Consider the following 15,000-nt stretch of genomic DNA (forward strand, 5'->3'; position numbering starts at 1 on the left):
CCCCTCATACTATAGTGCACCATACGAAGGAAGGGAGGTAAACGCTGAAAACATGGAGAAGATAAGGAAGAGTTACTGGGAATGGTGAAATGAACAGAAAAACCAAAATCGGTTCAGCGCTGCGCGCTGAGAGCACGTGTTGAAATATCTCATCGGCGATGATATTATGTCCGGGGTGTAGCTGAATACGGTGTCCAAATTTGAAAAAGATCCACCGAGAACTTTGGCTTTGGTGTGTCGGTATGGGGGCCCGGGTAGCTGAGGTGGAACCAAAATCGGTTCAGCGCTGCGCGCTGAGAGCACGTGTTGAAATATCGACCAGGCTGTGTCCTGTCCCGGGTGTACCTGAATATGCCCACCAAATTTGAAGCAGATCCATCGAGAACTTTGGCCGTGCATCGCGCACACACACATACATACACACACACACACACACACACACACACACACACAGACAGACAGACAGACACAACTCGTATATATATATATAGATATACAATTGAGAACAGGTGCATGGGTCGAAAGGTCGAATAGATTTATTTCTTGAGCTCATTGTTTTTGATTGATAAAAAAAAAAGAAGAAGAAACACACAGCTTACCTAACTCTCCCCCACCTCTCTCCCTCTCTCTCTTTCTCTTCCTAATGGCTGTCTGTCTGTCTGACTGTCTGTCTGTCTGTCCGCCCGTCCGTCCGTCCGTCCGTCCGTCCGTCCGTTCCTCTCTCCCTCTCTCTCTCTCTCTCCCAATCACTCTCCGTTCTCGTTCATTATCGGCCACGATGTCTAGAATAACAGGAAGCACGGACCACCATGACATCTTCAATTTACAGCCGGGGACGTCGGTCAGTGGTCAGTGGTCAGTGGTCAGCGTATTCCGGTATTGACCAGTTGGTGTAACCCTATTATAGTGCGTTTCGCAATCTGTAGACATTGAAGTTTGGTATTCGCAGGAAAACAGAAAACATTCGTATGTATGAACAGTACAGGTGCCATGTTGGGAAAATTCAAGGTGTGTGTGTGTGTGTGTGTGTGTGTGTGTGTGTGTGTGTGTGTGTGTGTGTGTGTGTGTAACCACCTCTCTTTGCCAGTCTGCCAGCTAAGGATTGCTAATACAGAGTTCCAATGTCAGCCGGCTGAGAAACGCTCCATGCTCGAGCAAAACGTTCACTTCGCTCTCTGTCTGTCTGTCTGTCTGTCTGTCTGTCTGTCTGTTTGTCTGTCTGTCTGCCTCTCATCAACATCATCATCATCATCATCATCATCATCATCATCATCATCATCATCATCATCATCATCACTTGATCATCATAATCATCATCACCATCACCAGCATCATCATCATTATCATCATCAACATCTTCATCATCATCATTTACACCATATAATTATTATTAGCATTAGTGTAAAGTAAACGTTGGTATCGTGTGAATTTTACCGTCGATCACTTTACATGTGTAACCTCAATTAACATGTTGCATGTTTCGCTTTCGATTTGTATGTTGCTTACTTTATCATTTTGTTGTTTATGTTTATTTGCTTGTTTGCTTACTTGTCGATTGTTTGCTGGTTCGTTCGTTTACTTTGTTTATTTGTCATGTTGCTTTACTTGTTTATCATTTATTAGACATTTGTATTAGAAGTAAGGACCGGTTGTAAGAAAAGGCGTCGCCTTAAACCTCTATCCTGGAAAGATAAAGTTCCATCATCATCATCATCATCATCATTTCTTTCTCTCTCTCTCATCTCTCTCGTTCTCTCTCTCTCCCTCCCTCTCTCTCTCTCTCTCTCTCTCTCTCTCTCTCCATTTGATTCGCTCTCTCTCGCGCTCTCTCTCTCTCTTTTTCTCTCTCTCTCTTTACAAATACCTCGGCATGTTGTTTACTACAAAACTGAGTGTAAATGTTGCTTTGAGTGAGATGTCCAGAAAGGGAAAGAAAGCAGTCATTGAGATACAGAGAACAATGAGACAACTGAATGTTGCTGATCCATTGGTGTTTTGGAAGATGTTTGATGTGCAGGTGGAACCCATTTTAACATACGCAGCCGAAGTTTGGGGGCTAGAGGGCGTCAAGCCAATTGAGCAAGTTCACACTTTTGCTATCAAAAGGTTTTTAAATGTTCCGCTGCATTCCTCAAATACAATGGCGTACGGGGAAATAGGCAGATACCCACTTTTCATAAGAACTGTTGTCAAATGTGTGAAATATTGGCTTAAGTTAACAAGACTTCCGCAAACCAGAATTTGTAAACAGACCTATGAAATGCTCCTTTTGCAACATGAATCTGGCAAGCACAACTGGGTTTCCAAAGTTAAGAAGGTGTTAACTGAAAACGGGTTTGGCATTGTTTGGCTGTGCCAAGGGGCTGGCTACGATAAAGGTTTTGTTTCCCAGTTTAAAGATCGACTGATGTGTATGTATAAACAAAACTGGCATTGGGAAATGGAGACAAACGAGAAGTATCAATGGTTTTATTCTTTTAAAAGCGTTTTTCAGCCTGAGAAGTACATATTATGTATAGCAAACAAATGGAAAAGAGATGCGCTTGCTAGATTTCGGTTAAGAGCCTGTGGGCTGAGGAGCAATGCTCAGTGATTTTTAATACAACAGGCACGCGACAGTGCATGCCCGATGTGTGATGGAGGCTGTGAAGACGAGGTACACTTTCTTTTCCACTGTACAGCCTATGCTGATATCCGTGCAAAGTATAACGTGTTAAAAAGTTGTTCTGAACCAGCCTCAATGGAAGATGTAACCCGTATCCTAGCCCTGGATGAAGAAAGTGTACTCGAAGCAACTGCACAATTTATTTCTAAGGCACTAAACATGCGCAAAAAGAAACTAGATGAGTCAAGCTGAAATTATGTATAATGTAATTTTTACGTACGCAAATGTTGGACTGGATGGTCTTCTCATTTAAATCGGGTTGCGTGTACATGTATACGCGTGGATTTACACGTGTGCGGGTGTAGTCTATATAAGCGTATATATATATGTTCTGCGCGAAGTTAGAATCCGGTTTCATTCTAGAATGGACCGGGTCCAGGTTGGAATTCTAACCCTGCGCAAGTACAGGGGTGCCATTCTAGAATGAAACCCTTGAATAAAGGGGGCCGTAATGTTTGTAGGTAAGACAGAGTTGTCTTCCCTTGAATTATCTCCACCTGCACCTTCCCTTTGATAAAATGGGGCTGATTTGTCTTCCCCTGAAAAAAATCCTTTGGCGATCTTGCGATGCCATGTCATGTCAAGAAAGTTGACACTCCTGAGTACGCAATAAACAAAGGCAGACCATAGCAAGGGGGACTACCAGGGCGGTATTGTTTGCAGGACAGTTGTTTTTGTGATGAGAGCCGGTTGCGGCCGCTTGCAATGTCAGCGCTGTCTCCCTCTCGGAAATGTCCGGTTTTTTGACAATTTTTTTGACAGACAGACAGACAGACGGTCAGACCGACTAACCGACAGACAGACCAACAGAAGGACAGAGTGAGTTATAGAACTGTTGTCACAGGTTTAAAAAAAAAGTTGACATTAACAAAAACAGAAATCAACAACAACTTTTGTCTGGTTTTATAATATTATGGGAAAACATTGAAAGCAATTCATAGTAGTAGTACTACCACAACAAATACTCTCAAAGGGGAATTCCATGCCTAAAAGTTTGACAGTTTTTATTTAATCTATCAGAATCCCTACCTTCCAAACTGTGATATGCCCACGTTTCAAACTCCTACAACCCTGCATTACTACTACACAAAAGAACAAAGTTCCAAGAATTATATCCTGGTGCACATTTATTTGTAGAGGAAGTACCAATCATTCAAGAGAGTTCACTTGATTTACAAATGGATTGGAGGTCTGTCATGTCCAAGCAACTGAATTGTAGCTTAAAATCAGTGAAGTAGAGGTTACATGCCGAGTCTCAGTGATTATCAAAAATAATGGTCGAAGTTAGCGGATCATGAAAAATGCGAGCTTCAGCGAGCTTTTTCATGACCGCGAACTGAGACCATTATTTTTGATAATCACTGAGACGAGGTATGTAACCTCTTTATCCCTCCTTTCTTCAGTTATTCAAAGAAAAGAGGAGTTTTTGTGCGAAAGTTTGATCGAATCATATTCACCCAACCAGTCTACCTGCGCAGGCTATCGATTAATGCGCGGTTGTATAGTTCCGTGCAAATCATTTAATTTTGTTAACACTTCTTGTCAGTTTCCATGTTTTGAACTAAAATCAAGTACACAGTTATGTTGTCATTCTGCTGTGGTGGTAAAGGCAGATAGTGTGTGTTCTGTTCATGTTTTGGTATCGCTCAGAAAATGTTCTTTCCTCGAATGTGACTAGCAGACGAAGTTTTACACCCGTGTTCCAACGTTAAAAACTGTATGAAGTTAAGTTTTCTGGGGCAAAATAGTGTATGAAACCGCTGCATGTTCTTTAAGTTGATTAAATGTTTGCAATTGATTGCGTATGATCTGTTTATAAAATGAAATATTGTTGAAAACTGACCGTCGGATTGCAGTCTTGTCGATGAAGCCGAAATCTGGAAGGGGAACTACTCGTGTCGCTAGACAAAGTATGAGAGTCACTTTTCCTTGGAATCTTGCTAGCGATAAACGATTGTGCACGGCAGATCTGAATTCAGAAAACAACCAAACTCATGGATTTTATATTGAGATTCATGTGTTCAAGCCTGTAGTTGCTGGTTTAAATGCGGTATGGTTGTATTGTTTGCTCCAGAAATGTATATTTTGTACTTTAGAGTGTTCTGAACTTTTGAGTCGCAAAAAGTAGATCCACAATGTGTACAGTCTCTACCCATGAGCTATCGAGGATTCAGGCCCGTTGTTGGGTAAGTGATTTTGGTTGTTGGGTAAGTTACCGAAAAATAACTAGCCCTACAAGTTTACAGAGAGAAAGAAGCAGAGGGGGGGGATAATACCCTTTATTTCTGACCAAGCCTCATTGCAATGACAGTCAATTAATTTTTCTCTCCAAAATCACAACATTATACCATGTCATACTTTCAAATAACCTCTAATTGCCCTTGAAAAAAATACAGGCTCCTGACGTTCTCAGTGCCCAGTGACGGCAGAGATTGACGAATTGCAATTCAACCGTGTAGCAAGATGACACCACTTGAGCCAGAGGTCAACTAATGATTAGTAATGACATTCCAATTCACAGCATCTTGATTGACAAGCTTGATTTTCCGTAATAACTGTGGAAAGTCAGAATTTTCAAAAATTTTCCCTGAAAAGCATAAATACTCGAAGCTCAGCGTTCACAAATGAATCAAATGAAAGAATGAAATCGATGATTAGATGCCACAAGACCTTATGTCGAAATACAAACGCCAGTTATGGGATGATATGTCATTTGGGAGAAAACAGAGACGATTTTCTACAGAAACTAGCCTCGCCTTTGCCGATTTTCGTGGGGCCCACCGCAGCCAATTGCTTTCGTTGTGGTCGGCGCTCATAACGAGGGGTTTGCTATGGCTGCGAGTCTTGTGGTCAAAGCAGCACCGTTCTTAAGAGGCGCATGCCTGATAGAACGTTAAAGCTAGTTTAAAAAAAAAAAAAAGCCTTTCCCTCGCTCAAACTATATAGTCATATTATATATCGATACAAAGCTAAAGACTTTATCTTCACAATTCAGAAGACCAACTTCATATATATGAATAAGATTAAAAGTTACAAGCGAGATCGGCAAAACACTGTCAGTCCGGAAATTTCCGTTCGTAGCGATCAGTGCTGAGTGTCTCTCAAAATCGTAATCACTTTCAGAACATCACAATCCCAATTCACGATGTCTTTGAGTAAAGTGTAAAAAACCCGAGAAAAAAACCCCAACCAAACACACAAAAAACAAAAACAAACAGAAAATCCACATTTGTGGCTTTGGCTGTGTGATAGTCTAACTGAAATGACTATTCCAACTTGGACCCAAATTCCAACCTTGCGCACGGCCGATTCTAGAATGGACCAGCAACAAGGGTTTCATTTAAACCTAGATGCAATACGAACAATCATCGGAGCTGTCCGCGGAACCAGTCACTTTAAGCTTTACGGAGAATCTGGACTCCAATCATTATCTGAAAGGCGTAACCGTCATAAACTAACAATGTTCCATAAAATTATTCACGACAAGACCCCCCCATACCTACAAGCAGCACTCCCACCTCTCGTAGCAGCCAACAACCCCTACCACAGACGCCGCCCCTTAGAACGAAGTATACCCCCACATCGAACAGAAACGTACAAAACATCCTTTTTTCCTTCGACAACAGTACTCTGGAACCAACTACCTGAACAAATACAGTTAACTGACTCCCTCGGGGAATTTAAACATTACTTAACAAAAGACGACACACAAATTCCCGTTTACTTCTACAGTGGCAGTCGACAAACACAAATAATCCACACAAAAATTAGACTTAATATTAGTGATCTAAAGAAAGACTTAGTTGAGCGACACCTTGCGGAAAACAGCGTATGCGACTGTGGTGATGGAACAGAAACTGCAACACACTTCTTACTAGAATGCCGTTTACACTTAGCTGCAAGAAACAACACAATCAACAAACTAACCAACAACCTCATACACACAGATATTCTACTTCATGGAAACCCCTCCTTGCAAACAAAAATTAACAAAAAAATCTTTTTAACAGTGCAGGAATTTATTGGACAGTCCGGCCGTTTCGAACAGATAAACATGTAAAGTGAAAGTAAAATCGACACGTCTACTCGTCTCTCTCTCTCTCTCTCTCTCTCTCTCTCTCTCTCTCTCTCTCTCTCTCTCTCTCTCTCTCTCTCTCTCTCTCTCTCCCTCTTTCTCTCTCTCTCTCTCACTCTCCCCCTCTCTCCCCCTCCCTCCCTCCCTCTCTCCCTCCCTATCTCTTACTCGCAAACACCATAAATATTATATATGTATTCCCAAACGGAATTTTGTTTTGATGTACAATTTTCATTCAATTTTCTTTTCATGTTTGCAAGCTTTTCATTTAAACTGTACAATAGCCGCCATTTATATTATATGTAATTTTCTAGAAATAGTGAACACCACTATAAGCATTATGCTTGTTGTTGTTTACTCTATATGCGTTTTTTGTAAATAATGCACAAACGTTAAATAAAACAGTTTAAACCAAGGGTTTCATTCTAGAATGGCACCCCTGTACTTGCGCAGGGTAAGAATTCCAACCTGGACCCGGTCCATTCTAGAATGAAACCGGATTCTAACTTCGCGCAGAACATATGTGTGTGTGTGTGTGTGTGTGTGTGTGTGTGTGTGTGTGTGTGTGTGTGTGTATGTGTGTGTGTGTGTGTGTGTGTTTGTTTGTTCGTCTGCAGCCATTGTTGTTTTTGTATAGATATGTATTTAGACATGTTCCCCTACTAGCCACGCGAGGGTAACGCCGACTAGTGGTTTATTGGTTTTAAATATTTGTGGTCTGCAGATTGATTGGTTTTATGAGTGTGTGTTAACTGTTGGATCAGTATTTTCCTTTGTGTGTACATACTATACCTTGCTTTTTACCCTTAGTCTTAGATATTTTTGTTTACCTATGGCTTTCGTCTCGGTGTGTTTGTTTGTTCGTACCCATGAACTAGTTTGCTATGTTTTTGTTGTTATTAATGTTTTGTTCATTCGTCCTTTTACCCTTTTTATGAATGATGCAGAAATTGTTGTTTTACCTTGTCTATAAGGCTTTTATTAGCTAATGACAATAAAGTGTCAAAGCGTCAAAGCGTCTCTCTCTCTCTCTACTTGTATATCTCTCTTATTCTATCTGATTCTCTCTCGCTCTCTCGCCCTCTTTATTTCTCTCCCTCTCTCTCCATGTGATTCGCCATCTCTCGGTCTAGCTCTCTCTCTCTCTGATTATATATATCTCTCTATTTGATTCTCTCTCTATCTCTCTCTCTCGCTCTCTCTCTCTCTCTCTCTCTCTCTCTCTCTCTCTCTCTCTCTCTCTCTCTCTCTCTCTCTTTCTATCTCTTTATCAATAGGCTTCAATATTTTCGCGGAGTTCAGTCACCTCTCGCAGCAAAATTGCCAGCTTCAGAATATTTTTGGACTGAAAGTCCACAATTTCACTTTCAACCCTTGAGAAATGCACTCTAGCAGAACAAAGTACGTCCTCTCTGACAAGTCATTTTGAACAGAGGTCAGAAACCTCTCTTTGCCAAACCGACAGCTTTGGATCAATGCGTCAGCAAAAAGAATAATTGAAAGGAAAACTTGTAGCACGCGAATCTTCAGAGACTGTGACGGGCTTGAGCATATTTTATCAACAAAAATGTATGATCCATAAATATCTACGCTCACAAAACCTGAGAAGAAAGAAACATTGTAGCGTAAATTGGAATGTATGATCAATATATTGCCATAAATAAGAGCCAGAAAGGCGAAGAAATTGTCGCATAAAATCAATTGCTTGCCTATCTTCTTGTTCTTAGTTCACGGGCTGAAACTCCCACGCCATTCAGGCAGCCACAGGCAGCTTTTGGGGGAAGCATGGAGGGTATTTCTTATTGAGGCACTCAAAATAGGAAGAAGCCATAAAGTCTGAAACACTGTACTCTTTCCATCTTTTTAATCATCCCTGAGAAGTCATAATTGACATTGCCTACCCACGTCTCTAGCCTCAAGAAAAAAAGTTTATATTAGTCCATGCATCGGAACAGAAGACACACTAAAATAAAAAGACGAAAGCTGAAAACTAATCCCCTTCTGTGGTAGCGAATCAGTGCACGAATGATTGAAAGAGAACTCGCATCACGCTAGAAAAACCCCGCGAGGCTTTTCAGATAGAAATATTAGATTATTAAAAAAACAAATCTGATTAAGAGTTTCAGAGAAGGTAGGAAATAGGGCATGGCACATGGAGTCAAGAAGACAAACACTTTTTTAAAAAGAAAGAAAATTCTCCCAGGTTGTTAATGTTTGGTGTGTGGCCAAGTGCCAAGTGGAGGGATGGTCTTATTCCATGTACACGGCTGGTCAGATCAGGGACGGTGAGGAGATCTGTTTTACGAGGCAGAGTAGGCCTTTCACCCAGTCCCAAACTCGTCCAACTAACCCTTACCCTAAACTACCACCACCAGGGAACATCAGGTTTCTCTATTAGATTTGCTGCGGAAACCTTGTCAAAATTATACCCGCCGAGGTGGCGCTCTTTCTCTGTATTCCAATTCTCTCTCATCCTATATCTCCTCTCTTCGTCCTTGAAAGAGAACGCCGTATCAAATGTGCTCCTAATTTGCCAAAACACCAGAGATAACGGGAAAGTGAATCAATACAAATATTGGCGTGCAGCTACGATACACAGAAAAGATCAATGATACAGAGACGAATGGTCTAGAGAGAAAGAGATATGAGTACGGGGGCAGGTGGGGGGGGGAGAGAGAGCCAGACGGGGCGAGAGAGAGAGAGAGAGAGAGAGAGAGAGAGAGAGAGAGAGAAGGGAAGAGAGAGAGATAGAGAGAAGGGGGGAGAGAGAGAGAGAGAGAGAGAGAGAGAGAGAGAGAGAGAGAGAGAGAGAGAGAGAGAAAGAGTTAGAAAAAGAGAGAGAGAGAGTTAGACAGAGAGAGAGAGACAGAGAGACAGACAGACAGACAGACAGACAGACGGAAGGACAGACAGACATACAGACAGAGAGAGAGAGTGGGTGGGGCGGGGGCAGTACAGAGAAACACAAAACGGAAAAGACAAAGTGGCAAAATAGTATACAGCCAATAAAAACAACCGGACCAATCAAACACCCGCAGGAATGGAATGACGTTGCCACCCAGCACGTTGACGTCACGCCGACACGAACAGAGGGGTGAACATAATTGATGTAACCAAGCAATGACGGCTGTTGACACAACCTCCCACCGGCAGGCAGCACGGGAATGGCTGGGGAATAAACAGCTCTTCATATTCACCTTGACGCTTGCCGCTCTGGGAATATGCAATGGCACACGATACTGTGTTAGGGGTTGAGATCACATAGAAATGCAGATCGGAATCGGTATGGGCAGCTGAGCGGGAAAATGTGCTAAATGCTAATTGGAGCTGCCTGCAAAAGGCTGCCGTGTAAAACAAACCCACGTTTTCTGTCTCGCTATCCTGGTTACACTGTTAAAAGCTGTCTACAATGTTTGGAGGGAGTCCTTTTGTAGTTGTTGTTGTCGTTGTCGCCGTTGTTTTCATTGTCGTTGTTGTTGTTGATGTTGTTGTTTATTGATGTTGATGCTGTTGTTGTTGTAGCTGCTGTTGTTTTTATTGTTGCTGCTGCAGCTGTTTTTACTGCAACTAGTTGCTGCTGTGCTACCATTTCTGATTAACAGGTGGCTATTGCTAGTGTTGATTTTGCTGTTGCTATTGTGCGTGACAATTATAATGTTGTTTTTGCTATTACTGATGATGTTATTGATATACAGATTTTTCGAACATTCGAAGGTCTAAAAACAAAGCCTAGTCATTAATGTTTTCCCCAGCTGTTTGAGGTAAATAAAAACAAATAAAACAAGAAATTCCTCCGAGGTAGGAAAAACACCCCCGTCAAAGGGAAATAACCTTCTCAGTTGGTGGCAGTGACTGAGTGAGAATGGTTATTTCCCTTTGACCATGAAGATGTCCCTATATAAGTCCTTGTATAATTTTAATCCACCAATAACTCCCTAACCGTGTGTTTGACTGGTCCCAATTTTTGTAAGGACCGTCTCAGGAATGTATAGAACCTGTTCACCAAGTTTGGTGACGATCGGTTCGTTCATTCTTGAGATCTATATGCGAACACAAACACACAAACAAACAAACAAACAAACACATCGACCGAAACCTATACACACCCCTATACCGGGGGTGTAACAAAGAGCAGGAACAGCCAATATAGGAAGTAGATCACAACGCTCCGTTTATAATCCATTAAATATGTTTACGCTTAAGAGTAGGTACAGAAGAATCGATCCACCCCAGTCGGTGTACAATTTGTGCGAGTGTGTGTGAGGATGCGTGAAAGAGAAAGTGTATAGTATGCTTCCATTAATAAGCACACTTTTGAATTTTGTGTGTGTGTTTTGTTATACTTTTCCCTACATGATTGTGTTTTATTTGATTTCTTTTTTTATTCTTCATACTTGTTCTTCGTTTCATGTGTGTATTATAGTAGGGACTAGCTGTAAGAAAGGACCATATGGACCTAATGCTATCATCCCTTGGTAATAAAGTTTTCGAGTTCGAGTGCTCTCTCTCTCTCTCTCTCTTTCTCTCTCTCTTTCTCTCTCTCTCTCTCTCTCTCTCTCTCTCTCTCTCTCTCTCTCTCTCTCTCTCTCTCTCTCTCTCTCTCTCGCTGATAAACCGAGTTATAGTTTAGGTTTCTCGCAACTAACAATTTCGTATATATACGGAGATGGCTAATTCAGGAAAATTGCCATGAGACAAGATCGATCAGAAAAATGGTAGCTCGAAGTCACCCAAGTCTCTGAAAAGATGCACGAATCTGCGTGCAGTCCGTGTTAATGACTCATTCAAAACAATTGCACAAGAAAAAGTTCAAATGGAAAACTGGCAGCTCAATCACGAAAGCCTCCCTGAGAAAACTCGAAATCACAGCAGGAACATTTTCTTCTCTTAAGTCTCGTACCGCAATACAAAGCGAAGTATTGAGAGAAAAAAGAGTCTTTGTTTTCCAAGCAATTTTCGTTCAATTTCAAGTTCGAAAGAAGAAATAATTGTTTCACGCTCTCACGGTTGCGCCGTTGGGCCTATGGTGCCGGATGTGGTAATCCATCATTCGAAATGCCTACGCACGTTCTTAACCTTTTAAGTGCGTACTATGAGACTTGAACACGTTTTCCTGAATCTGCAGAACCCTTCCCCTGTCAACACATTTGAGCATTTATGCACAGAGTACCTTGCCAGTTTCGCCGTTCTTCAACATAGGAGCCAGGGTTCTTCAAACTAGACGAGCCTCCCCCACCCCCAGAGAATAAGACGCCGGCCTCCTATGCGGAGGGTTTAGTTTCGAATCCTGGCCGTGCCTGGTGGGTTACTGGTGGATATTTTTTCAATCTCGCAGGTCAACTTTTTTCGATACCCCTTCCTGTCTACACGCAATCGCACAACCAAGTACGCATGGAACAGATCCTGTAATCTATACCAGGGCTCGGTGGGTTAAAAACACGCCACCATTACAAGCATACATCCTCCGAAGTCGGCGTATGGCTGCCTAAATGGGCATTATGGCGAGGTAAAAAGTAAAAAGGTTCATACAAAAACAGAACAAATCGTGCAACAAACACGAGCGTACGTGGGAGTTTCAGCCCATGAACGCATGAGAAGAAGAAGAAGATGTCAAAAAGTTCAACTCACAACGCCAGCATCGTGGGACGAGCTCTTGCCGTTGCTGAAAGTGGACGCCAAGGTGGAGGAACATGACTCGTCGTAGCCGGCCGTGCGTCCGTCGTTGGTGGCCGAGTTGATGGACACTGTCCACATGCTGGCCGCATAGCCGTCACAGTTGCAGTCGTCGTTGGGACCGCCATCGCCCGACGCCCACACGTAGATGTTGCCCTTGCCGTAGCGTCCCTGGTGGCAGAAAGAAAACACAAAATTAGATTTATTTTTTATTTTTATTAGGAGTTTACTTCAAATGTACTCACCAGAAACATGGACAATAACGACGAAAAAAGAGGTCTGGTTTCGAACAAGAGTTCTTAGTCAGCAAACAATAATAAAAAGAATATAAAGGGAGAGATGACAGCAAGAGAAAGAAGACAATCAGTGAAGAAGAAGAAGACAGACACCTGCAGTCTATTGTTCGTATTCACGAGTTTAATTGTAAAATGTGTTTTACATAATGGTCTGGGATGACTTGTTAGGCTTGATGAAAGATTGAAATCACTTTTACCTTACATTTCAGGAGTTTAAATGGAGAAATTTTTTTTTTACATAATGGTCTCAACAAATTTGTTAGGCTTGATAGAACAAAGATACAAAAATCATTTTTACTAATCAGGAGTTTAAATGACAAAAAAAACCTGTTTTACAGAACGACCTGAAATAAATTATTATTTTACTTTATTCATTTACATTACTTTATCATCCAATTGCTGGGAAATTCGGGTCGCTTCCTCCCAATTTCTATGAGGGTGTGAAATGTTTCGCATGTCGTCAAGAAATAAATAGACAAACAAATAAACAGACAAACATCCAACTGTGTTGCACAAGGGTCTCAACGTTTTGTTGACCTTGATGCAGTAGAGAAAATGCGGGTTTGCTTGAAAGGTCTACCTGTTTTAAATGTGTTTTGACTACGTTTTTATGTGAGATAACTTTGTTTGCCTTGACGAAATATGGTTTAACACGAGGCTCTGAAAAGTTTTCCTTGCATAGGTGGTGCAAAGAATATGACATTTTAAGCAGAAGTCTCAAGTGCAGACCATTTTCGTCTTTGTTGTTGTTGTGTTTGTCTCATCGATAATTTGTGATTGTAGTTGACAACGATCGATTTATTTGAATTGTGCATTGTGTACGTGATTGTGTTTCTATTTATTTGAAGATTTTTGTTTTAAATGTGTATTTTTGCTGTAATGAAGATTATTATATTGAAGATTGATTGTGAGGCGCTTATAATTTGAACTATATTAGGATTTACGCCATATAAATACCCTTATTATCATCATTATTATTATCATTATTATTATTTGTTTTCTTTTTTGTTTACTTCGTTTTATAATGCCTTTGTTGTTTTAGAGTTTCATTTCTCTTCTTTCTTTTGTTTGTATTGTCAAGACTGTCTGAATGATTACATGTATAACTACCGCTTGAATGATTACATGTATAACTACCGCTTGAATGATTACATGTATAACTACCGCTTGAATGATTACATGTAAAACTACCGCTTGAATGATTACATGTATAACTACCGCTTGAATGATTACATGTATAACGACCGCTTGAGTAGCGCATTAAAACAATAAATCAGCAATACAATATTCACCCGAAAACTGAAACTGTCGAACTTGACATTTTTTATGTTTAGCGAGCTAAATACAGAGCTATTTTATTATCCCTCTGAATGATGTACGTCATTATTTTACAATAGTTTGTACACTTTATCCAAAACGACCGCGGTTGCCCTATTTCTGCCCGGATGAAATAACAATCAGACGTCTCAGTATGTGTTGAATTGCACATGAAAATCTATTTATCATAAAATACGCTGTGGCCCTGTTATCTTTAAATGTCTCCAAGTTATTCAATGGAAAAGTGCTCACACAACATACCTTCAATATTGAAAAAAACATTTCGGCATATAAAACACAAGTCGCGTAAGGCGAAAATACAACATTTAGTCAAGCTGTCGAACTCACAGAATGAAACTGAACGCACTGCATTTTTTCAGCAAGACCGTATACTCGTAGCATCGTCAGTCCACCGCTCATGGCAAAGGCAGTGAAATTGACAATCCAGAAGAGTGGGGTAGTAGTTCCGCTGAGAAGGATAGCACGCTTTTCTTTATCTCTATTCTTTTTAACTTTCTGAGCTTGTTTCTAATCCAAACATATTATACCTATATGTTGTTTGGAATCAGGAACCGACAAGGAATAAGATGAAATTGTTTTTTAAATCGATTTCGAAACATTAATTTTAATAATAATTTTTATATTTTTAATTTTCAAAGCTTATTTGTAATCCGAATATAACATATTTATATGTTTTTGGAATCAGAAAATGATGAAGAATAAGATGAACGTAAATTTGGATCGTTTTATAAAAAAATGTTTTTTAACAATTTTCAGATTGTTAATGACCAAAGTCATTAATTAATTTTTAAGCCACCAAGCTGAAATTCAATACCGAAGTCTGGCCTTCGTCAAAGATTGCGTGGCCAAAATTTCAATCAATTTGATTGAAAAATGAGGGTGTGACAGTGCCGCCTCAACTTTTACAAAAAGCCGGATATGACGTCATCAAAGACATTTATAAAAAAAACTGA

The 15,000-nt window shown here is 40.7% G+C and overlaps 1 protein-coding gene and 1 long non-coding RNA gene across 2 annotated transcripts in view; both read right to left on the reverse strand.

The window, feature by feature from the left end:
• The window catches only part of LOC138952393 (neuroendocrine convertase 2-like), a 153,946-nt gene that overhangs the window by 19,510 nt on the left and 119,436 nt on the right, over nucleotides 1-15,000 (reverse strand). The window contains exon 9 of the mRNA XM_070324062.1: nucleotides 12,369-12,584. Within this exon, the coding sequence (XP_070180163.1) occupies nucleotides 12,369-12,584 (216 nt within the window). The remainder of the gene's footprint in view (nucleotides 1-12,368; nucleotides 12,585-15,000) is intronic.
• LOC138952395 (uncharacterized) lies at nucleotides 3,334-5,998 on the reverse strand. The gene is made up of 2 exons (XR_011451360.1): nucleotides 5,670-5,998; nucleotides 3,334-3,728 (listed from the first exon to the last, which is right to left on the reverse strand). It is a non-coding gene; the product is annotated as an uncharacterized lncRNA (long non-coding RNA).

The sequence above is a fragment of the Littorina saxatilis genome, linkage group LG17, assembly GCF_037325665.1.
Source record: "Littorina saxatilis isolate snail1 linkage group LG17, US_GU_Lsax_2.0, whole genome shotgun sequence".
NCBI lineage: Eukaryota > Metazoa > Mollusca > Gastropoda > Littorinimorpha > Littorinidae > Littorina > Littorina saxatilis.